The 25,810-nt window shown below is 42.9% G+C and overlaps 1 protein-coding gene across 1 annotated transcript in view; it reads left to right on the top strand.

Moving 5' to 3' along the window:
• LOC128653137 (adapter molecule crk) overlaps positions 1-25,365 on the top strand; it is an 82,628-nt gene extending 57,263 nt beyond the window's left edge. The window contains exon 2 of the mRNA XM_053706247.1: positions 25,228-25,365. Coding sequence (XP_053562222.1) covers positions 25,228-25,235 — 8 coding nt within the window. The 3' untranslated portion in view covers positions 25,236-25,365. The remainder of the gene's footprint in view (positions 1-25,227) is intronic.
• Positions 25,366-25,810: the final 445 nt, after the last annotated feature.

Below are 25,810 nucleotides of genomic sequence, written 5' to 3'. Positions count from 1 at the left end.
AACCACGGTATCATATGGTTTCTCCTATGCAAATATTCCTCCTTTACGTCGGTCGAATGACTGGGGAAGGCGGAGCCTAGGAGGGATCATGTGACCAGCTTTGCTGGGCTCTTTGCCATTTCCTGTTGGGGAGGAGAATATCCCACAAGTAAGGATGACGCCGTGGACCGGACACACCGTTGGAGAAAGTAATTTATCAGGTAAACATAAATTCTGTTTTAAATCTTTATTTAAATCACTAGTCTGTAAGATCGATTTTAAATCGTAGTTTTCATTTTTAGAGTAATACGTTTTCGCATTATTTTTCCAGTTATATCAGACCATTACTGATTTGGTTATATATATTTTATACATGCATAGATAGATCATTGAAATAAATGAAATTATTGGGAGGTGTGAACGATCTCCATTTTAATAGGTTACTCATTACTATTTGATCAACTTTTCAGCTTTACTTTTATATTTTTTTATTGCTTGCCCCTCCATCCTCACATGTGGGTCCTTGTGCAGATCTATTGCACACCAAACTCTTATATTCATTGAGCTTCTTTAAAACTTGGTTGATTCTGTGTACATAGATTTGCAGGGAAGAAATGGCATTGAAGGTACAGTAAAGTCAGAATTAAACTTTCATGATTCAGAAAGAACATGCAATTTTCAAATTTATTTTTCTTATTTAATTTGCTTTGTTTTCTTATCTATTTTTTAAAAGCATACACTACTGTGAGCTAGCTGCTTGTCACTGTCTCACCCATTGTGATCAGCTAGGCCCCAGTAGAGCATAGCTCTCCAACAAAGGATACCAAGTGACTGAAGCAAATTTGATTCAGATTTTATCTTTATTTCCATCTAAAACCCACGTTTTATTGTTGAATAACATTTGGATTATGTCTTAAATATAAACTATCTTTTAGATAGATTTCTCTTGTAAGGTGTATCCAGTCCACGGGTTCATCCATTACTTGTGGGATATTCTCCTTCCCAACAGGAAGTTGCAAGAGGACACCCACAGCAGAGTCATTCTCTTGCATCTCTCAACAAGATAGGAAGTATCAAGAGATATGTGGTGACTTAGTGTAGTTTTACCTTCAATCAAGAGTTTGTTATTTTTAAACGGTACCGGTGTTGTACTGTTTTACTCTCAGGCAGAAATTAGAAAAAGAATTCTGCCTGGAGGTTGATGATCTTAGCGGTTTGTAACTAAGGTCCATTGCTGTTCTCACACATAACTGAAGAGTATGGGAAAACTTCAGTTGGGGGAACGGTTTGCAGATTACCTGCTTTGAGGTATGTTCAGTATTTTTATTTCTAGAGAGATGAATAAGTTCTAGAAAATGCTGACAGAGCCTTGTGTATTTGAGGTAAGCCTGATGCAGTGATTTAACAGCGACTGGGATCATGCTTACAAAACAGGGTAATACTCCTGTTAATACTCGTATTACTTAGTGACAAAGCGTTTACATGTTTTCATAAATAGGACATTTTTTTTCTGAGGGAGATCATTTCTTTATTTGGGGCCTAGTTTTCCATGTGGCTAGTCAGATACTCCTAGGAGTATTTTCTTAGGGCCCCTCTGACATCCAGTACATGGTGGGAGGGGCCTATTTTCACGCTCTAGATGCGCAGTTTCCTTCAGACTGAGACATCCAGCTTCCTTGGAGGAGTCTTCTGGCATCTGAGGACCATTATAAAGGGTTTATTTCTTCTCTAAATCGTATTTGAGGGAAGGTAGGAGCCTCAGCAGAGCTGTGGCAAGGTGCTCAACTGTCTTTTACCGGTGGTTGACGTTTTTTAAATCCGGTTTGGGGGCTAAGGGGTTAATCATCCATTTGCAAGTGGGTGCAATGTTGCTTTAGTCCCTTACACACACTGTAAAAATTTCGAAGACTTTGCCATATTTTTACACTGTTTTGCAGTTTAAGTGCTAGTTTTTTTCTCTTAAAGGCAAAGTAACGTTTTTGTTAATTGCTGTTTCACCTTTATTAAAGTGTTTTCCAAGCTTGCTTGTCTCATTACTAGTCTGTTAAACATGTCTGACATAGAGGAAACTCCTTGTTCAATATGTTTGGAAGTCATTGTGGAACCCCCTCTTAGAATGTGTACCAAATGTAGTGAAATTTCTATAAACTATAAAGACCATATTATGGCGCTTAAAGATTTATCTCCAGAGGATTCTCTGACTGAAAAAAGGGAGATTATGCCATCTAGCTCTCCCCATGTGTCAGAACCTATAACTCCTGCTCAAGTGACGCCAAATACATCTAGCGCGTCTAATTCTATTACCTTACAGGACATGGCGGCAGTTATGAATGCTACCCTCTCAGAGGTATTGTCCAAACTGCCAGGGTTACAAGGAAAGCGAGACAGCTCTGGGGCTAGAACTAATACAGAGCTTTCTGACGCTTTAATGCCTGTGTCCGATATACCCTCACAATACTCAGAAGCCGAGTCAGGTGAGCTTCTATCTGTGGGTGACATTTCAGACTCCGGGAAGGCGTTGCTTCAGTCTGATTCTGAAATGACAGCATTTAAATTTAAGCTCGAACACCTCCGCTTATTGCTTAGGGAGGTTTTAGCAACTCTGGACGACTGTGAACCCATTGTAGTTCCAGAGAAATTGTATAAGATGGACAAATACTTTGCAGTGCCTGTTTACACTGATGTTTCTCCTGTTAAGTTTAGTCAGTCCACGGGTCATCATTACTTCTGGGATATTAACTCCTCCCCAACAGGAAGTGCAAGAGGATCACCCAAGCAGAGCTGCTATATAGCTCCTCCCCTCTACGTCACACCCAGTCATTCTCTTGCACCCAACTAATAGATAGGATGTGTGAGAGGACAATGGTGATTATACTTGGTTTTTATATCTTCAATCAAAAGTTTGTTATTTTAAAACAGCACCGGAGTGTGTTCCTTCTCAGGTAGAATTTGAAGAAGAATCTACCTGAGTTTTTGGATGATTTTAGCCGGCGTAGCTAAGATTCATTTTGCTGTTCTCGGCCATTCTGAGGAGTGAGGTAAACTTCAGATCAGGGGACAGCGGGCAGGTTCACCTGCAAAGAGGTATGTTGCAGTATATTATTTTCTGAGGAATGGAATTGACTGAGAAAATACTGCCAATACCGATATAATGTAAGTTCAGCCTTAAATGCAGTAGTAGCAACTGGTATCAGGCTGTTATGTATATATGTTTACACTTCAGTATTCTGGGGAATGGCACTTCACTGGGATAATACTATATGCATATAACTTTTAGCCTAACTTGCAGTGGGAACGTCTAGCAACAGGCTGTTTAATGACATTTCATGTTATTTGATTTTAAACGTTTTTGCTGGCATGTTAAATCGTTTAATTATCTGAGGTACTGGGTGAAAAATTGTTTTGGGCACTGTTTTTCCACTTGGCTGTCGTTTATTTTAATTTAAGACAGTTTACTGAACTTCCCTCACTGCTGTGTGTGAGGGGGAGGGGCCTATTTTGGCGCTTTTGCTACGCATCAGAAATTCAGTCACAAGTCTGTTTCTCTCCCTGCATGATCCGGATCGTGTCTACAGAGCTCAAGGGTCTTCAAAAATTATTTTGAGGGAGGTAATCACTCACAGCAGACCTGTGAGATTGTGCTTTGACTGTGATAAAAAACGTTTATATTTTGTACATTTTTTTCTGCTATTAAGGGTTAGTTATCCATTGCTAATGGGGGCAATCCTTTGCTAAATTTATGCCTTTACCGGGAAAAATTTGGTTTTTATAATTTCTCCGGTTCATATTACTTGTAAATTGAGTTGAAAAGTATTTCCAAGCTTGCTAGTTTAATTGCTAGTTTGTTAAACATGTCTGACTCAGAGGAATATCTCTGTGCTATATGTGCAAAAGCCAAGGTGGAGCCCAATAGAAATTTATGTACTAATTGCATTGATGCTACTTTAAATAAAAGTCAATCTGTACAAATTGAACATCATTCACCAAACAACGAGGGGGAAGTTATGCCGACTAATTTGCCTCACGTGTCAGTACCTGCATCTCCCGCTCGGGAGGTGCGTGATATTGTAACGCCGAGTACTTCAGGGCGGCCATTACAAATCACACTACAGGACATGGCTAATGTTATGACTGAAGTTTTGTCTGAATTACCAGAACTTAGAGGTAAGCGAGATCACTCTGGGGTGAGAACAGAGTGCGCTGATAATATTAGGGCCATGTCAGATACTGCGTCACAATTTGCAGAACATGAGGACGGAGAGCTTCAATCTGCAGGTGACGGATCTGATCCAAATAGAGTGGATTCAGACATTTCAAATTTTAAGTTTAAACTAGAAAACCTCCGTGTACTGCTAGGGGAGGTATTAGCGGCTCTGAATGATTGTAACACCGTTGCAATCCCAGAGAAATTATGTAGGCTGGATAGATACTATGCAGTACCAGCGAGTACTGACGTATTTCCTATACCTAAGAGGCTTACAGAGATAATTACTAAGGAGTGGGATAGGCCCGGTGTACCCTTTTCCCCCCCTCCTGTATTTAGAAAAATGTTTCCAATAGACGCCACCACACGGGACTTATGGCAGATGGTCCCTAAGGTGGAGGGAGCGGTTTCTACTCTGGCTAAGCGTACCACTATCCCGGTGGAGGATAGCTGTGCCTTTTCAGATCCAATGGATAAAAAGTTAGAGGGTTACCTTAAGAAAATGTTTGTTCAACAAGGTTTTATATTGCAACCCCTTGCATGTATTGCGTCTGTCACGGCTGCGGCCGCATTTTGGTCCGAGTCTCTGGAAGAGACTCTTGACTCAATAACTATAGATGAGATTTCAAATAAGCTTAAAACCCTTAAGCTAACTAATTCATTTATTTCATTCAGGCACGTAGAGCACTGTGGCTAAAATCCTGGTCAGCTGATGTTACTTCTAAATCTAAATTACTTAACATACCTTTCAAAGGGCAGACCTTATTCGGGCCCGGTTTGAAAGAAATTATCGCTGACATTACAGGAGGTAAAGGCCATGCCCTGCCTCAAGACAGAGCTAAACCTAGGGCTAGACAGTCTAATTTTCGTTCCTTTCGTAACTTCAAGGCAGGAGCAGCATCAACTTCCTCTGCACCAAAACAGGAAGGAGCTGTTGCTCGCTACAGACAAGGCTGGAAACCTAACCAGTCCTGGAACAAGGGAAGCAGGCCAGAAAACCTGCTGCTGCCCCTAAGACAGCATGAATTGAGGGCCCCCGATCCGGGAACGGATCTAGTGGGGGGCAGACTTTCTCTTCGCTCAGGCTTGGGCAAGAGATGTCCAGGATCTCTGGGCGTTAGAGATCATATCTCAGGGATATCTTCTGGACTTCAAAATCTCTCCCCCAAAAGGGAGATTTCATCTTTCAAGGTTGTCAACAAACCAAATAAAGAAAGAGGCGTTTCTACGCTGTGTACAAGATCTTTTGCTAATTGGAGTGATCCACCCGGTTCCGCGGTCGGAGCACGGACAGGGGTTTTACTCAAATCTGTTTGGTTCCCAAGAAAGAAGGAACCTTCAGACCAATCTTGGATTTAAAGATCTTAAACAAATTCCTAAGAGTTCCATCGTTCAAAATGGAAACTATTCGGACAATCTTACCCATGATCCAAAAGGGTCAGTACATGACCACAGTGGATTTAAAGGACGCTTACCTTCACATACCGATTCACAAAGATCATTACCGGTATCTAAGGTTTGCCTTCCTAGACAGGCATTACCAGTTTGTAGCTCTTCCATTCGGATTGGCTACGGCTCCAAGAATCTTCACAAAGGTTCTGGGCGCTCTTCTGGCGGTACTAAGACCGCGAGGAATTTCGGTGGCTCCGTACCTAGACGACATTCTGATACAAGCGTCAAGCTTTCAAACTGCCAAGTCTCATACAGAGTTAGTACTGGCATTTCTAAGGTCGCATGGGTGGAAGGTGAACGAAGAGAAAAGTTCTCTCTTTCCACTCACAAGAGTTCCCTTCTTGGGGACTCTTATAGATTCTGTAGAAATGAAGATCTACCTGACAGAAGGCAGGTTAACAAAGCTTCAAAATGCTTGCCGTGTCCTTCATTCCATTCAACACCCGTCAGTGGCTCAATGCATGGAGGTAATCGGCTTAATGGTAGCGGCAATTGTGCATGCTAAGTCAGTGGAATGGGGATTACTCAGATTTGTCCCCTACTCTGAATCTGGATCAAGAGACCAGAAATTCTCTTCTATGGTGGCTTTCTCGGCCACATCTGTCCAGGGGGATGCCATTCAGCAGACCAGATTGGACAATTGTAACAACAGACGCCAGCCTTCTAGGTTGGGGCGCTGTCTGGAATTCCCTGAAGGCTCAGGGATCATGGACTCAGGAGGAGAGTCTCCTTCCAATAAACATTCTGGAATTGAGAGCAGTTCTCAATGCCCTTCTGGCTTGGGCTCAGTTAACAACTCGGGGGTTCATCAGGTTTCAGTCGGACAACATCACGACTGTAGCTTACATCAACCATCAAGGAGGGACAAGAAGCTCCCTAGCGATGATGGAAGTATCAAAGATAATTCGCTGGGCAGAGTCTCACTCTTGCCACCTGTCAGCGATCCACATTCCTGGAGTGGAGAACTGGGGGGCGGATTTTCTAAGTCGCCAGACTTTTCATCCGGGGGAGTGGGAACTTCATCCGGAGGTCTTTGCCCAAATACTTCGACTTTGGGGCAAACCAGAGATAGATCTCATGGCGTCTCGCCAGAACGCCAAGCTTCCTTGTTACGGGTCCAGGACCCGGGAGCGGTCCTGGTAGATGCTTTGACAGCACGTTGGACCTTCGGGATGGCCTATGTGTTTCCACCCTTCCCGATGCTTCCTCGATTGATTGCCAGGATCAAACAGGAGAGAGCATCGGTGATTCTAATAGCGCCTGCGTGGCCACGCAGGATCTGGTATGCAGATCTAGTGGACATGTCTTCCTGTCCACCTTGGTCTCTGCCTCTGAGACAGGACCTTCTAATTCAGGGTCCTTTCAAACATCAAAATCTAATTTCTCTGAAGCTGACTGCTTTGAAATTGAACGCTTGATTTTATCAAAGCGTGGATTTTCGGAGTCAGTAATTGATACCTTAATACAAGCTAGGAAACCTGTTACCAGAAAGATTTACCATAAAATATGGCGTAAATACTTACATTGGTGCGAATCCAAGAGTTACTCATGGAGTAAGGTTAGGATTCCTAGGATATTCTCTTTTCTACAAGAGGGTTTAGAAAAGGGTTTATCTGCAAGTTCTTTAAAGGGACAGATCTCAGCTCTGTCCATTCTTTTACACAAACGTCTGTCAGAAGTTCCAGACGTTCAGGCTTTTTGCCAGGCTTTGACCAGGATTAAGCCTGTGTTTAAAACTGTTGCTCCACCATGGAGCTTAAATTTAGTTCTTAACGTTTTACAGGGTGTTCCGTTTGAACCCCTTCATTCCATTGATATTAAATTGTTATCTTGGAAAGTTCTGTTTTTAATGGCTATTTCCTCGGCTCGAAGAGTCTCTGAGTTATCGGCCTTACATTGTGATTCTCCTTATCTGATTTTTCATTCAGACAAGGTAGTTCTGCGTACTAAACCTGGGTTCTTACCTAAGGTAGTCACTAATAGGAATATCAATCAGGAGATTGTTGTCCCATCATTGTGTCCCAACCCTTCTTCAAAGAAGGAACGACTTCTACACAATCTGGATGTAGTTCGTGCCCTGAAATTTTATTTACAGGCAACTAAGGATTTTCGCTAAACTTCTTCCCTGTTTGTCGTTTATTCTGGACAGAGGAGAGGTCAAAAAGCTTCTGCTACCTCTCTCTCTTTTTGGCTTCGTAGCATAATACGTTTAGCCTATGAGACTGCTGGACAGCAGCCTCCTGAAAGAATTACAGCTCATTCTACTAGAGCTGTGGCTTCCACTTGGGCCTTTAAGAATGAGGCATCTGTTGAACAGATTTGCAAGGCTGCAACTTGGTCTTCTCTTCATACTTTTTACAAATTTTACAAATTTGACACTTTTGCTTCTTCAGAGGCTGTTTTTGGGAGAAAGGTTCTTCAGGCAGTGGTCCCTTCCGTATAAAGATCCTGCCTGTCCCTCCCGTCATCCGTGTACTTTAGCTTTGGTATTGGTATCCCAGAAGTAATGATGACCCGTGGACTGACTACACTTAACAGGAGAAAACATAATTTATGCTTACCTGATAAATTCCTTTCTCCTGTAGTGTAGTCAGTCCACGGCCCGCCCTGTTTTTTATGGCAGGTCTAAATTTTTCAATTATACTCCAGTCACCACTGCACCCTATAGTTTCTCCTTTCTCGTTTGGTTCTCGGTCGAATGACTGGGTGTGACGTAGAGGGGAGGAGCTATATAGCAGCTCTGCTTGGGTGATCCTCTTGCACTTCCTGTTGGGGAGGAGTTAATATCCCAGAAGTAATGATGACCCGTGGACTGACTACACTACAGGAGAAAGGAATTTATCAGGTAAGCATAAATTATGTTTTTTCCAGTCCCTAAGAGGTTTTCAGAAATTATTACTAAGGAATGGGATAGTCCAGGTGTGCCGTTCTCTCCCCCTCCTGCTTTTAAAAATGTTTCCCATAGATGCCGCCATACGGGACTCGTGGCAGATGGTCCCTAAGGTGGAGGGAGCTGTCTCTACCCTAGCTAAGCGTACAACTATCCCCGTCGAGGAAAGTTGTGCTTTCCTAGGTCCTATGGATAAAAAAATTGGAGGGTCTCCTTAAGAAAATGTTTATACATCAAGATTTTATTCTCCAGCCTCTTGCATGCATTGCCCCAGTTACTGCTGCAGCTGCTTTTTGGTTCGAGTCTCTTGAGGAGGCTCTACAGGTGGAGACCCCGTTAGATGATATTTTATACCGGATTATAGCTTTTAAGTTAGCTAATTCTTTTATTTCTGATGCCGTTTTTTATTTAACCAAACTAATGGCTAAGAATTCGGGTTTTGCCATTCTGGCGCGTAGGGCGCTATGGCTTAAGTCCTGGTCAGCAGACGTTACTTCAAAGTCTAAGCTTCTTAATATCCCTTTCAAAGGACAGACCCTATTCGGGCCTGGCCTGAAGGAGATCATCTCTGATATTACCGGAGGAAAAGGTCACGCCCTTCCTCAGGATAGGTCCAATAAATTAAGGGCCAAACAGAATCATTTTCGTTCCTTTCGAAACTTCAAAAGTGGCTCAGCTTCCTCTAATGCAAAACAAGAGGAAAATTTCGCCCAGTCCAAACCAGTCTGGAGACCTAACCAGGCTTGGAACAAGGGGAAGCAGGCCAAGAAACCTGCTGCTGCCTCTAAGACAGCATGAATGAGTAGCCCCCGATCCGGGACCGGATCTAGTCGGGGGCAGACTTTCTCTCTTCGCCCAAGCTTGGGCAAGAGACGTCCAGGATCCCTGGGCTCTGGAGATTGTTTGTTTCCCAGGGATATCTTCTGGATTTCAAAGCTTCATCTCCAAAGGGGAGATTTCATCTCTCACAACTATCTGTAAACCAGATAAAGAGAGAGGCATTCTTACGTTGCGTTCAAGACCTACTGGTTATGGGAGTGATCCACCCAGTTCCAAGGGAGGAACAGGGGCTTTGTTTCTATTCAAACCTGTTTATAGTTCCCAAAAAAGAGGGAACTTTCAGACCTATCTTGGATATCAAGATCCTAAAAAAATTTCTCAGGGTCCCATCCTTCAAGATGGAGACAATCCGAACCATACTCCCTATGATCAAGGAGGGTCAATATATGACTACCGTGGACTTAAAGGATGCTTATCTCCACATTCCGATTCACAGAGATCATCATCAGTTCCTCAGGTTCGCCTTCCTAGACGGGCATTACCAGTTTGTGGCTCTTCCCTTCGGGTTAGCCACGGCACCAAGAATCTTTACGAAGGTTCTAGGGTCCCTTCTGGCAGTTCTACGGCCGCGGGGCATAGCGATAGCCCCTTACCTAGACATTCTGATTCAGGCGTCGTCTTTTCAAATCGCCAAGTCCCATACGGACATTGTTCTGGCCTTTCTGAGGTCTCACGTGTGGAAAGTGAACATAGAGAAGAGTTCTCTCTCTCCTCTCACAAGAGTTTCCTTCCTAGGAGCTCTGATAGATTCAGTAGAAATGAAAATTTTTCTGACAGAGGTCAGGATATCAAAGCTTCTATCTTCCTGCCGTGCTCTTCATTCCACTTCTCTGCCGTCAGTGGCTCAGTGTATGGAAATGATCGGCCTAATGGTAGCGGCAATGGACATAGTTCCGTTTGCCCGCCTACATCTCAGACCACTGCAACTTTGCATGCTCAACCAGTAGAATGGGGACTACACAGATTTGTCTCCTCTGTTAAATCTGGATCAAGAGACCAGAGATTCTCTTCTCTGGTGGTTATCTCGGGTCCATCTGTCCAGGGGAATGAGTTTCCGCAGGCCAGAGTGGACTATAGTGACGACAGATGCCAGCCTTCTGGACTGGGGCGCAGTCTGGAACTCCCTGAAGGCTCAGGGTTCGTGGACTCAGGAGAAAGCCCTCCTTTCAATAAACATTCTGGAACTAAGAGCGATATTCAATGCTCTTCAGGCTTGGCCTCAACTAGCTGCGGCCAGGTTCATCAGATTTCAGTCGGACAATATCACGACTGTAGCCTATATCAACCATCAGGGGGGAACAAGGAGTCCCCTGGCAATGATGGAGGTTTCCAAGATAATTCTATGGGCAGAGGTTCACTCTTGCTATCCATATCCCAGGAGTAGAGAACTGTGAGGCGGATTTTCTAAGTCGGCAGACTTTTCATCCGGGGGAGTGGGAGCTCCATCCTGAGTTATTTGCCCAGCTGATTCAACTATGGGGCAAACCAGAACTGGATCTGATAGCGTCTCGTCAGAACGCCAAGCTTCCTTTTTACGGGTCCAGGTCAAGGGATCCCCAGGCAGCGCTGATAGATGCTCTAGCAGCGCCTTGGTCCTTCAGCCTGGCTTATGCGTTTCCTCTGCTCCCTCGTCTGATTGCCAAGATCAAGCAGGAGAGAGCTTCAGTGATTTTGATAGCACCTGCGTGGCCATGCAGGACTTGGTATGCGGATCTGGTGGACATGTCATCCTCTCCACCATGGACTCTGCCGCTGAGGCAGGACCTTCTACTCCAAGGTCCATTCAAACATCCAAATCTAATTTCTCTGCGTCTGACTGCTTGGAGATTGAACGCTTGATTTTATCAAAACGTGGTTTCTCCGAGTCGGTCATTGATACTTTGATTCAGGCTCGAAAGCCTGTCACCAGGAAAATCTATCATAAGATATGGTGTAAATATCTTCATTGGTGTGAATCCAAGGGTTACTCGTGGAGTAAGGTCAGGATTCCTAGGATACTATCTTTTCTCCAAGAAGGATTGGAAAAGGGATTATCTAGTTCCTTAAAGGGACAGATTTCTGCTCTATCTATTCTTTTGCACAAGCGCCTGGCTGATGTTCCAGACGTTCAGGCGTTTTGTCAGGCTTTAGTTAGAATCAAGCCTGTGTTTAAACCTGTTGCTCTGCCATGGAGTTTAAATTTAGTTCTTAAAGTTCTTCAAGGGGTTCCGTTTGAACCCTTGCATTCCATAGATATCAGGCTTCTCTTGGAAAGTTCTGTTTTTAGTAGCTATCTGCCTTGCAGTATGATTCCCCTTATCTGATCTTCCATGCAGATAAGGTAGTTTTGCGTACCAAACCTGGGTTTCTTCCTAAGGTAGTATCTAATAGGAATATTAATCAGGAAATTGTTGTTCCGTCACTGTGTCCTAATCCTTCTTCAAAGAAGGAACGTCTGTTACACAATCTTGACGTGGTTCGTGCTTTAAAATTTTATTTGCAAGCTACTAAGGATTTTCGTCAAACATCTGCATTGTTTGTTGTCTACTCTGGAAAGAGGAGAGGCCAAAAGGCCTCAGCAACTTCTCTCTCTTTTTGGATGAGAAGCATAATCCGTTTAGCTTATGAGACTGCTGGCCGGCAGCCTCCTGAAAGAATTACAGCTCATTCTACTAGAGCGGTAGCTTCCACATGGGCTTTTAAACATGAGGCCTCTGAACAGATTTGTAAGGCGGCGACTTGGTCTTCGCTTCATACTTTTTCTAAATTCTACAAATTTGATACTTTTGCTTCCTCAGAGGCTATTTTTGGGAGAAAGGTCTTACAGGCAGTGGTGCCTTCCGTTTAAGTGCCTGCCTTGTCCCTCCCTTCATCAGTGTCCTAAAGCTTTGGTATTGGTATCCCACAAGTAATGGATGAACCCGTGGACTGGATACACCTTACAAGAGAAAACAAAATTTATGCTTACCTGATAAATTTCTTTCTCTTGGGGTGTATCCAGTCCACGGCCCGCCCTGTCACTTTAAGGCAGGTGTTTTTATTTTTTAAACTACAGTCACCACTGCACCGTGTAGTTTCTCCTTTTTCTTACTTGTCTTCGGTCGAATGACTGGAGGTGGGGGTTAGGGGAGGAGCTATATAGACAGCTCTGCTGTGGGTGTCCTCTTGCAGCCTCCTGTTGGGAAGGAGAATATCCCACAAGTAATGAATGAACCCGTGGACTGGATACACCACAAGAGGGAAATTTATCAGGTAAGCACAAATTGTGTTTTTTCCTCCAAAAAGCATTTTTTTTTTTTTTTTTTTAAATCCTATTTCTCCAACATTGGTGTGTCCGGTCCACGGGGTCATCCTTACTTGTGGGATATTCTCTTCCCCAACAGGAAATGGCAAAGAGTCCCAGCAAAGCTGGTCACATGATCCCTCCTAGGCTCCGCCCACCCCAGTCATTCTCTTTGCCGTTGCACAGGCAACATCTCCACGGAGATGGTTAAGAGTTTTTTGGTGTTTAAATGTAGTTTTATTCTTCTATCAAGTGTTTGTTATTTTAAAATAGTGCTGGTATGTACTATTTACTCTGAAACAGAAAAGGATGAAGATTTCTGTTTGTAAGAGGAAGATGATTTTAGCACAGTAACTAAAATCGATTGCCGTTTCCACACAGGACTGTTGAGATGAAGTAACTTCAGTTGGGGGAAACAGTTAGCAGTCTTTTCTGCTTAAGGTATGACTAGCCATATTTCTAACAAGACCGTGTAATGCTGGAAGGCTGTCATTTCCCCTCATGGGGACCGGTAAGCCATTTTCTTAAACATAAAAGAATAAAGGGCTTCAAAAAGGGCTTAAAAACTGGTAGACATTTTTCTGGGCTAAAACAATTGCTTTACTAGGCATATTATGCAGATTCTAACTAATTATTGGTATTATAATCTTGGGGAATGTTTAGAAAAACGGCAGGCACTGTGTTGGACACCTTTTTCAGATGGGGGCCTTTCTAGTTATAGACAGAGCCTCATTCTGGGACTGTATAGGGGTTAAATGTAAAAACGGCTCCGGTTCCGTTAATTTAAGGGTTAAAGCTCTGAATTTGGTGTGCAATACTTTTAATGCTTTAAGACACTGTGGTGAAATTTTGGTGAATTTTGAACAATTCCTTCATACTTTTTCACATATTCAGTAATAAAGTGTTTTCTGTTTAAAATTTAAAGTGACAGTAACGGTTTTATTTTAAAAAGTTTTTTGTGCTTTGTTGACAAGTTTAAGCCTGTTTAACATGTCTGTACCATCAGATAAGCTATGTTCTATATGTATGAAAGCCAATGTGTCTCCCCATTTAAATTTATGTGATAATTGTGCCATAGTGTCCAAACAAACTAAGGACAGTAATGCAACAGATAATGATATTGCCCAAGATGATTCCTCAAATGAGGGGAGTAAACATACTACATCATCCCCCTACTGTGTCTACACCAGTTATGCCCACACAGGAGGCCCCTAGTACATCTAGTGCACCAATACTTATTACCATGCAACAATTAACGGCTGTAATGGATAACTCCATAGCAAATCTTTTATCCAAAATGCCTACTTATCAGAGAAAGCGCGATTGCTCTGTTTTAAACACTGAAGAGCAAGAGGACGCTGATGATAACTGTTCTGACATACCCTCACACCAATCTCAAGGGGCCATGAGGGAGGTTTTGTCTGATGGAGAAATTTCAGATTCAGGAAAAATTTCTCATCAAGCTGAACCTGATGTTGTGACATTTAAATTTAAATTAGAACATCTCCGCGCACTGCTTAAGGAGGTGTTATCTACTCTGGATGATTGTGACAATTTGGTAATTCCAGAGAAATTATGTAAGATGGACAAGTTCCTAGAGGTTCCGGTGCCCCCCGACGCTTTTCCTATACCCAAGCGGGTGGCGGACATAGTAAATAAAGAGTGGGAAAGGCCCGGCATACCTTTTGTTCCCCCCCCCCTATATTTAAGAAATTATTTCCTATAGTCGACCCCAGAAAGGACTTATGGCAGACAGTCCCCAAGGTCGAGGGGGCGGTTTCTACTCTAAACAAACGCACTACTATTCCTATCGAAGATAGTTGTGCTTTCAAAGATCCTATGGATAAGAAATTAGAGGGTTTGCTTAAAAAGATTTTTGTACAGCAAGGTTACCTTCTACAACCAATTTCATGCATTGTTCCTGTCACTACGGCAGCGTGTTTCTGGTTCGAGGAACTAGAAAAATCGCTCAGTAAAGAATCTTCGTATGAGGAGGTTATGGACAGAGTTCAAGCACTTAAATTGGCTAACTCTTTTGTTTTAGATGCCGCTTTGCAATTAGCTAGATTAGCGGCGAAAAATTCAGGGTTTGCTGTCGTGGCGCGCAGAGTGCTTTGGCTAAAGTCTTGGTCAGCGGATGTGTCTTGCAAGACAAAATTGCTTAACATTCCTTTCAAAGGTAAAACATTATTTGGACCTGATTTGAAAGAGATTATTTCAGACATCACTGGGGGAAAGGGCCACGCCCTCCCACAGGATAGGTCTTTTAAGGCTAATAATAAGCCTAATTTTCGTCCCTTTCGCAGAAACTGACCAGTCTCTAATTCTGTATCCTCTAAGCAAGAGGGTAATACTTCACAACCCAAACCAGCCTGGAAACCAATGCAAGGCTGGAACAAGGGTAAGCAGGCCAAGAAGCCTACCACTGCTACCAAAACAGCATGAAGGGATAGCCCCCAATCCGGGACCGGATCTAGTGGGGGGCAGACTTTCTCTCTTTGCTCAGGCTTGGGCAAGAGATGTTCAGGATCCTTGGGCGCTAGAAATAGTTTCTCAAGGTTATCTCCTGGAATTCAAGGAACTACCCCCAAGGGGAAGGTTCCACAGGTCTCAATTATCTTCAAACCAAATAAATAGACAGGCATTCTTACATTGTGTAGAAGACCTGTTAAAGATGGGAGTGATACATCCAGTTCCAATAAGAGAACAAGGAATGGGATTTTATTCCAATCTGTTCATAGTTCCCAAAAAAGAGGGAACATTCAGACCAATTTTGGATCTAAAGATCCTAAACAAATTTCTCAGGGTACCATCGTTCAAAATGGAAACTATTCGAACGATCCTACCTACTATCCAGGAAAATCAATTTATGACTACCGTGGATTTAAAGGATGCGTACCTACATATTCCTATCCACAAGGAACATCATCAGTTCCTAAGGTTCGCTTTTCTGGACAAGCATTACCAGTTTGTGGCACTTCCATTTGGATTAGCCACTGCTCCAAGGATTTTCACAAAGGTACTAGGGTCCCTTCTAGCGGTTCTAAGACCAAGGGGCATTGCAGTAGTACCTTACTTGGACGACATCCTGATTCAAGCGTCGTCCCTGTCAAAAGCAAAGGCTCATACGGACATCGTCCTAGCCTTTCTCAGATCTCACGGATGGAAGGTGAACAAAGAAAAAAGTTCTCTGTCCCCGTCAACAAGAGTTCCCTTCTTGGGAACAATAATAGATTCCTTAGAAATGAGGATTTTTCTGACAGAGGTCAGAAAATCAAAACTTCTAAGCTCTTGTCAAGTACTTCATTCTGTTCCTCGTCCTTCCATAGCGCAGTGCATGGAAGTAATAGGATTGATGGTTGCAACAATGGACATAGTTCCTTTTGCACGAATTCATCTAAGACCATTACAACTGTGCATGCTCAGACAGTGGAATGGGGATTATACAGACTTGTCTCCGACGATTCAAGTAGATCAAAAGACCAGAGATTCACTCCGTTGGTGGCTGACCCTGGACAATCTGTCACAGGGAATGAGCTTCCGCAGACCAGAGTGGGTCATTGTCATGACCGACGCCAGCCTAGTGGGCTGGGGCGCGGTCTGGGAATCCCTGAAAGCTCAGGGTCTATGGTCTCGGGAAGAGTCTCTTCTCCCGATAAACATTCTGGAACTGAGAGCGATATTCAATGCTCTCAGAGCTTGGCCTCAACTAGCAAAGGCCAAATTCATAAGGTTTCAGTCAGACAACATGACGACCGTTGCATATATCAATCATCAGGGGGGAACAAGGACTTCCCTGGCGATGAAAGAAGTGACCAAGATAATTCAATGGGCGGAGGATCACTCCTGCCACTTGTCTGCGATCCACATCCCAGGAGTGGAAAATTGGGAAGCGGATTTTCTGAGTCGTCAGACATTCCATCCGGGGGAGTGGGAACTCCATCCGGAAATCTTTGCCCAAATAACTCAATTATGGGGCATTCCAGACATGGATCTGATGGCGTCTCGTCAGAACTTCAAGGTTCCTTGCTACGGGTCCAGATCCAGGGATCCCAAGGCGACCCTAGTAGATGCACTAGTAGCACCTTGGACCTTCAACCTAGCTTATGTATTCCCACCGTTTCCTCTCATCCCCAGGCTGGTAGCCAGGATCAATCAGGAGAGGGCCTCGGTGATCTTGATAGCTCCTGCGTGGCCACGCAGGACTTGGTATGCAGACCTGGTGAATGTCATCGGCTCCACCATGGAAGCTACCTTTGAGACAGGACCTTCTTGTTCAGGGTCCATTCGAACATCCGAATCTGGTTTCCCTCCAACTGACGGCTTGGAGATTGAACGCTTGATTTTATCAAAGCGTGGGTTTTCAGATTCTGTAATAGATACTCTGATTCAGGCTAGAAAGCCTGTAACTAGAAAAATTTACCATAAAATATGGAAAAAATATATCTGTTGGTGTGAATCTAAAGGATTGCCATGGAACAAGATAAAAATTCCTAAGATTCTATCCTTTCTACAAGAAGGTTTGGAGAAAGGATTATCTGCAAGTTCTCTGAAGGGACAGATCTCTGCTTTATCTGTTTTACTTCACAAAAGACTGGCAGCTGTGCCAGATGTTCAAGCATTTGTTCAGGCTCTGGTTAGGATCAAGCCTGTTTACAGACCTTTGACTCCTCCCTGGAGTCTAAATCTAGTTCTTTCAGTTCTTCAAGGGGTTCCGTTTGAACCCTTACATTCCGTAGATATTAAGTTATTATCTTGGAAAGTTTTGTTTTTGGTTGCAATTTCTTCTGCTAGAAGAGTTTCAGAGTTATCTGCTCTGCAGTGTTCTCCGCCCTATCTGGTGTTCCATGCAGATAAGGTGGTTTTGCGTACTAAGCCTGGTTTTCTTCCGAAAGTTGTTTACAACAAAAATATTAACCAGGAGATAGTTGTACCTTCTTTGTGTCCGAATCCAGTTTCAAAGAAGGAACGTTTGTTACACAATTTGGACGTAGTCCGTGCTCTAAAATTCTATTTAGAGGCTACTAAAGATTTCAGACAAACATCTTCCTTGTTTGTTGTTTATTCTGGTAAAAGGAGAGGTCAAAAAGCGACTTCTACCTCTCTTTCCTTTTGGCTTAAAAGCATTATCCGATTGGCTTATGAGACTGCCGGACGGCAGCCTCCTGAAAGAATCACAGCTCACTCCACTAGGGCTGTGGCTTCCACATGGGCCTTCAAGAACGAGGCTTCTGTTGACCAGATATGTAAGGCAGCGACTTGGTCTTCACTGCACACTTTTACTAAATTTTACAAATTTGATACTTATGCTTCTTCAGAGGCTATTTTTGGGAGAAAGGTTTTGCAAGCCGTGGTGCCTTCCATTTAGGTGACCTGATTTGCTCCCTCCCTTCATCCGTGTCCTAAAGCTTTGGTATTGGTTCCCACAAGTAAGGATGACGCCGTGGACCGGACACACCAATGTTGGAGAAAACAGAATTTATGCTTACCTGATAAATTACTTTTTCCAACGGTGTGTCCGGTCCACGGCCCGCCCTGGTTTTTTAATCAGGTCTGATGAATTATTTTCTCTAACTACAGTCACCACGGTATCATATGGTTTCTCCTATATATATTTCCTCCTGTCCGTCGGTCGAATGACTGGGGTGGGCGGAGCCTAGTAGGGATCATGTGACTCTTTGCCATTTCCTGTTTGGGAAGAGAATATCCCACAAGTAAGGATGACGCCGTGGACCGGACACACCGTTGGAGAAAGTAATTTATCAGGTAAGCATAAATTCTGTTTTAAATTTAAAAAAAAATCCTTTTTTTTTTTTTTTTTTTTTTTTTTTTAAATCATTGATTTCTATCCACCCTGTTCATAATTCAGATAGAAAGTACAGTTTTTAACATTCCAATTTACTTCTATTAATTTTGCTTTATTCTGTTGGTGTCCTACGTGGATAATGCTGCATAACCCACCACATGTATTACTACAGGAACTCCTAAGGAAATACATGTATTGTACATTCTTGTATAAAACATTATTTTTCCGTTCACTGGTTGTCTGTACTAGTGCTTATTGGTGTAACCACAATGGTCCAACCTTTTCACATATATACATAGCTGTTTATGTATGTGCATAGGCACACACAGAATCAGTTTAATAAACCTGAGCACAATCTGTGCCTAGAAAATTTGTCCCTGGTGTCCCCAGAAGTGCTCTAATCCTTTTTGATGACAAGATGCACTGGGTGTACTACAGCTTCTCTCTTCTTAGCATAATGTGCACTTCTTAAAACCAACGCAGAGAGGTGCTGCTTCTTCAAAGACCTTAACACTTGCAGCTCTGTGAGTACACACACTTCAGAGTAGAGGTGTGTGTGTATGGTATTTGTGTAAATATATATATATATATATATATATATATATATATATATATATATATATTTTTTTTTTTTATTTTTTTTTATTTTTTTTTCCTAAGATATGGAGAGTCTACTACTTCATTCAATTACTAGTGGGAATATCACTCCTGGCTAGCAGGAGGCAAAGAGCACCACATCAAAGCTGTAAGTGTCACTCCCCTACCCATAATCCCCAGTCATTCTCTTTGCCTCTGTCAATGGAAGAGGTAAAGTTTGGTGTATGAAGAAATGAATTCCTTTTTCGGGTACTTTTCCCTGCAAGCAAGGATTTGGGTTTAGCTGAGTCCACGTCAATCTCTTTAATAGAGTAGTGGTGGCTTTTAAGCAGTTAGGAAGTTGTGAGGTAGTCATTACTTTGTTTCCTAACACATTGCTGCCCATGGTACAGAAAGCCAGAGTTGGTTACTCTGTTCTTTCTTTTTCTACAGGTCTCTGTAGGGAGTATGTATCCTTTTACACCTTGCGAGCTGTCTTCCTGTCGGACAGCTAGACTGCAGGTAAGTGCTTTTGTCTTCTAGGTCTTGAAGACTTGCACTTCAGAAGACTGTCTCATGCAGTAGATGGGGACATTTTTAAAATCCTTTATACATGCAGTGGGCAGGCACATTATGTATGTTGAGACTAGGGGTTAATCCTCCCTTTATTGGGACGTTTTTTCTCTTTGGGCTAATTTTGTTGAAATACTTTTAGTGTGTGTGGCTTATGTTTTATACAGGGATTTATGTATAAACTCAACATTTGGCAGTTGCTTTTCTTTGCTTGCTTAGCTAGAACAGGCTAACTGACACACTGCTTGAGTTTGAAAGCAGCTACAGCTAGGGAAACGCGCACCTTTTACTTGCTACGTAGTTTCCCTTCTCTGCTGGTCATGTGACTTCTCTTTGCTGTCGAATATTCGCGGAGCTGTGTCATTGAATTTCAGTCTGTTCAGTGTCGATCTTCTATACAATCGATACAATTGTGGTATTAAATTTTTTTTAAAGTAAGTGTATTTTAAAAAAAAAAAATCTATTTGGGAATTTTTTTTATTTAGTATTATGGACATGGACCAAGACTGTTTTTTGACAAATGTTTGTTATGCCTAGAGGCACAAATTGTGTTGCTTAGCTAGAACACTTGAATTTATAGATAAATTGTTGCCCTCAGAGCCCAATGTTTCTCAGGATGATGCTGTTCAGGCAATGCCGCAGATTTCTCCTCAAACGTCCCAAGCCTTTATGGCATCACATACAGTGCCCTGCAGTTTCTCTCAGCCTCCTGGAGGAGTTTATTTGCCTGCAGATTTTGCTGCACGGGTATCTTCTGTGGCATTATCTGCTTTTCCTATGCTGGGAAAACGCAAGAGGAAAATTAGACATTCAGATAGTAAGGTTTCTGTTCCACCTACTGCTACGCAGGTTGCCCTCCCTCATAAGTCTGATGAGGAGGATACGCCAGTAGCCTCTGAGGGTGAAATCTCAGATTCAGACAGTATTATTCCTTCATCTGATACTGAAGTAATCTATAGATTTAAGCTTGAACACCTTTGTGTATTGTTAAAGGAGGTATTGGCTATTTTGGACGACTCCAATACTTCTGGCGTTGTCAACCCTAAGAAGTCTAGTAAACTTACTAAATACTACGATGTTCCTTCCTCTCTGGAAGTTTTTCCTGTTTTGGACCGTGTGACGGAGATTATTTTACAGCAATAGGAGAAGCCAGGGATTCCTTTCTCCCTGTCTCCTGTATTTAAAAAGATGTTTCCTGTTGCTGACTCCATTAAATATTCTTGGTGCACGGTGCCTAAAGTAGAAGGGGCTATTTCTACTCTGGTTAAGAGAACTACGATCCCTATAGAGCAGTGTTTTTCAACCAGTGTGCCGTGAGAAATCCTCAGGTGTGCCACGGCAGACTGACAAGTGTGACATATTTTTTAAACTTTGCTTGTTTTTTACTCCCAGTGCAGGGGTAGTTTGTAGGAGGCATGGCAAAACAGCACAATACATACAGTATGTGTGTGTTTGTGTGTATGTGTATATATATGCTGTATTAGGCTACAATGTGTGATTTTTTTAAAATTTTGGGATGGTGGTGTGCCACAGGATTTTTTAATGTAAAAAAGTGTGCCACGGCAAAAAAAAGGTTAAAAATCACTGCTATAGAGGATAGCTGCTCCTTTAAGTATCCCATGGACAAAAAGCTGGAAGCTTATTTGAAGATGTATGTTCATCAAGGTCTTCAATGGCAACCTGCAGTTTGTATTGCCACAGTAGCGGCATCTTATTGGTGTGACGCCCTGTCTGAATCAATTTTAATAGAGACTCCGTTGGAGGAGATCCAAGATAGGATTAAGGCTCTCAAACTAGCCATTTCCTTTATCTCTAATGCTAACATGCAAGTTATTAGACTGTGAACCAAGATGCCTGGCTTCACTGTCCTAACCCACAGGGCATTGTGGCTAAAATCTTGGTCAGCTAAGTTTACCTCTAAGTCCAAGCTTCTGGCGCTTGCTTACAAGGGGAATACCTTGTTCGGACCTGGTCTGGCAGAAATAATTTATGATATTACTGGTGGAAAAGGGTATTTTTCTACCGCAAGACAAGAACAGACTCAAAGGACTTCAAAGTAATTTTCGTTCCTTTCATAACTTCAAAGATCAAAAGTCTTCCTCTCCCTCTTCCAAGCAGGGGCAGTCCCTGTCTTCTTGGAAGCCCAATCAGTCTTAGAATAAGGGGAAGCAATCAAAGAAACCCTCAGCTGAGTCTAAGTCAACATGAAGGGTTGGCCCCTGGTCTGGGTTCGGATCAAGTGGGGGGCAGACCTTCCCTGTTTTGTCAAGCGTGGAGACGAGATGTCCCAGATCCTTGGGCTGTGGACATAGTATTTAAGGGTTACAAAATATTATTCAAAACTTTCCCTCCCAGGGGCAGATACCACCTCTCAAGATTATCTGCAGGCCAGGTAAAAAGAGAGGCATTCTTGATCTCCGTTCAGGACCTTTCCTCCCTGGGAGTGATTGTTCCTGTTCCAATAAGGGAACAAGGTCTAGGATTCTATTCAAATCTGTTTATGGTTCCCAAAAAGAGGGAACTTTTTGACCCATTTTAGACCTAAAGTGCCTCTACAAGTTTCTTAGGGTACCGTCCTTCAAAATGGAAACCATTCATTCCATTCTTCCTTTGGTCCAAGAGGGTCAGTTCATGACAACCATAGACCTGAAGGACACGTATCTTCATGTTCCCATCCACAGGGATCATCACAAATTCCTGAGATTCGCCTTTCTAGACCAACATTTTCAGTTTGTGACTCTTCCGTTTGGCCTTGCCGCAGCTTCCAGAATTTTCTCAAAGGTTCTGGGGGCTCTCTTGGCAGTGATCAGGTCTCTGGGAATTGCAGTGGCGCCATACCTTGTCGACATATTGGTTCAGGAGCCATCTTTTCAACAAGCAAACTCTCATACAGAGATCTTGTTGTCTTTTCTATGTTCCCTCGGTTAGAATTGAATCTGGAAAAGACTTCCCTTGTTCAAGCTACAAGGGTGGTTTTCTTAGGGACCATAATAGTTTCCCTATCTATGAAAATTTTTCTGACTAAGGTCAGAAAATCCAAAATTCTCTCTCTCTCTCTCTCTCTCTCTCTCTCTCTCTCTCTCTCTCTCTCTCTCTCTCTCTCTCTCTCTCTCTCTCTCTCTCTCGTCTACTGTTCGGCCATCAGTGGCTCAGTGTATGGAGGTAATTGGTTTGATGGTCGCTTCCATGGATATCATTCCCTTTGCACGATTCCATTTGAGAGCTCTGCAATTATGCATGCTCAGACAATGGAACGGAGACCATTCGGATCTGTCTGAGAATAGATCTAGACCAGTCGACAGACTCTCTCTCCCGTGGTGGCTTTCTCTGGACCATCTGTCTCAGGGCACATGCTTCCTGAGTGATTGTGACCACGCATGCCAACCTGCTAGGCTGGGGAGCAGTCTGGGACTCGTTAAAGGCACAGGGACTATGGACTCGGGAGGAGTCTGCTCTCCCCATAAACATCTTGGAGTTGAGAGCGATTTACGTTGCTCTGATGACTTGGCCTCAATTGTCCTTAGCCCGGTTAATCCGGTTTCAGTCGGACAACATCACCTCTTACATCAACCACCAGGGAGGAACTTGGAGTTTCTTAGCCATGAAGGAGGTGGCACGGCTTATTCAGTGGGCGGAAGCTCACAATTGTTTATCTGCCATCCACATTCCTAGAGTGGACAACTGGGCAACGGATTTCCTGAGCAGACAGACATTTCATCCCGGGGAGTGGGCTCTCCATCCAGAGGTGTTCTCCAGGTTAATCCTCAAATGGGGGGTGCCGGAGTTGGAGCTGATGGCATCTCGAGCACAACGCCAAGCTTCCAAGGTACGGTTCAAGGTCAAGAGATCCTCAGGCCGCTCTGATAGAGGCTCTGGTGGTTCCTTGGGATTTCAGTCTAATATACCGGTTTCCTCCGTTTGCTCTCCTTCCACAAGTTATTGCTTGTATCAAACAAGAGAGAGCATCAGTCATTCTAATAGCTCCTGCATGGTCTTGCAGGATTTGGTATGCAGACCTAGTGAAGATGTCTTCTCGGCCGCCTTGCAGGTTGCCTCTGAGAAAGGACCTTCTAACTCGGGGTCCATTTCTCCATCCAAATCTCGTTTCTCTGAAGCTGACTGCTTGGAGATTGAACGCTTAGTTCTGTCTAAGCATGGATTTTCTGAGTTGGTCATTGAGACCATGATCCAGGCTTGCAAGCCTGTTACTCGAAAAATTTATCATAAGGTATGGCGTAAATACCTTTTTATTGGTGTGAATCTAAGGGCTACTCTTTGAGTAGGGTCAGGATTCCTAGAATCTTGTCTCTTCTCCAGGAAGGTCTGGAGAAAGGGTTGTCAGTCAGTTCCCTGAAAGGTCAGATTTCTGCTTTATCTATTTTGTTACACAAGCATCTGGCGGATGTGCCAGATGTTCAATCATTTTGTCAGGCCCTGGTCAGAATCAGGCCTGTGTTTAAACCTGTTGCTCCTCCTTAGAGCCTTAATCTTGTTAACGTTTTGCAGCAGGCTCCATTTGAGCCAATGCATTCCATAGATATTAAGTTGCTATCTTGGAAGGTTTTGTTTCTTATTGCTATCTCTTCTGCTCGGAGAGTTTCGGAACGCTCTGCTTTGCAGTGTGATTCACCTTACCTTATCTTTCATGCGGATAAGGCGGTTCTTCATACTAAATTGGGGTTTCTTCCCAAAGTGGTTTCGGATTTAAATATTAATCAGGAAATTGTTGTTCCTTCTCTCTGTCCCAATCCTCATAAAGAACGTCTGTTGCACAACTTGGATGTTGTGTGTGTGCTCTAAAATTCTACCTACAGGCGACTAAGGATTTTCTGCCCTGTTTGTTTGTTTCTCAGGAAAGCGTAAGGGTCAGAAGGTTACTTCTACTTCTCTTTCCCTCTGGTTGAGAAGTACGATTCATTTTGCTTATGAGACTGCTGGATAGCTGCCTCCTGAGAGAATTACAGCTCATTTCACTAGGGCTGTCTCCTCCTCTTCTTGGACTTTCGAAGATGAAGCTTCTGTGGAACAGCTTTGCAAGGCTGCAACTTGGTCCTCTCTGCATACTTTTTCCAAATTTGCTATTTTTGCCTCGGCTGAGGCCTCTTTTGGGAGAAAGGTTCTTCAAGCGGTGGTGCCTTCTGTTTAGGTCTGCCTGTCTTGTTCTACCTCCCTGTTCATTCTGTGTCCTCTAGCTTGGGTAATTGTTCCCACTAGTAATTGAATGATGTTGTGGACTCTCCATATCTTAGGAAAGAAACAAAATTTATGCTTACCTGATAAATTTCTTTCTTTCCGGATATGGCTAGTCCATAACCCCACCTTTTTATTAAGACGGTTATTTTTTACTAAACCTCAGGCACCTCTACACCTTTTTTGTGTTCTTTTTCCATTTCCTTTCAGTCGAATGATTGGGGATTATGGGTAGGGGGGTGACACTTAACAGCTTTGCTGTGGTGCTCTTTGCTGCCTCCTGCTGGCCAGGAGTGATATTCCCTCTAGTAATTGAATGACGTTGTGGACTCTCCATATCCGGAAAGAAATTATCAGGTAAGCATAATTTTTTTTTTTTTTAAATAGATTTTATAAATTGATGGTTTTTGAATTTTACCTTTTTATATTATGTAACTTTATTTTTTCTTCTTCAGGTTGGTGAACTAGTAAAAGTAACAAAGATTAACGTGAGTGGTCAGTGGGAAGGCGAATGTAACGGAAAATACGGTCACTTTCCATTTACGCATGTGCGTCTGCTGGATCAACAAAACCCTGAGGAGGACTTCAGCTGAGTGTGGCTTGTTGTCATTTCTAAGAAATATGAACAGTCTTGCTCTTTCTCACTCTGTTTCCATCTGCCATTTAGCCTTCCACAGATTCCAAGCTCTGTAGATTTAGACATGCCCAAAATCTCTGAATTGTCATTTAGAAGTTTTGGAACGAGCTTGGATTGTCGTTCCAGGTAGGCCGACATTAAAGGATTTGCAACAGCACTATAGCATTCAGATGCAAAGAACTGCACAATTTCTTGTAGCCAAGCCTGTGTTCAGAACAAAATAACTGACATTTATAAATCATTTGTTCCTTTATTTTCTTTTGTAAAATCTTTTCAACAAGCCGTAAAGTCAGGAAATATGGCACATGACTTGGCACTTTTCTCCTTTACAATTTTTTTTTAAAATTGTGTTTTAAGTAAACACTTTGTGGTAATTTCAGATTTACAAACATATTTCTCAA

This window comes from Bombina bombina, chromosome 3, assembly GCF_027579735.1.
Source record: "Bombina bombina isolate aBomBom1 chromosome 3, aBomBom1.pri, whole genome shotgun sequence".
In the NCBI taxonomy this organism is placed as follows: domain Eukaryota; kingdom Metazoa; phylum Chordata; class Amphibia; order Anura; family Bombinatoridae; genus Bombina; species Bombina bombina.
The sequence above is the reverse complement of the archived record's forward strand: the minus strand, read 5'-3'. Positions and strand labels throughout refer to the sequence as shown.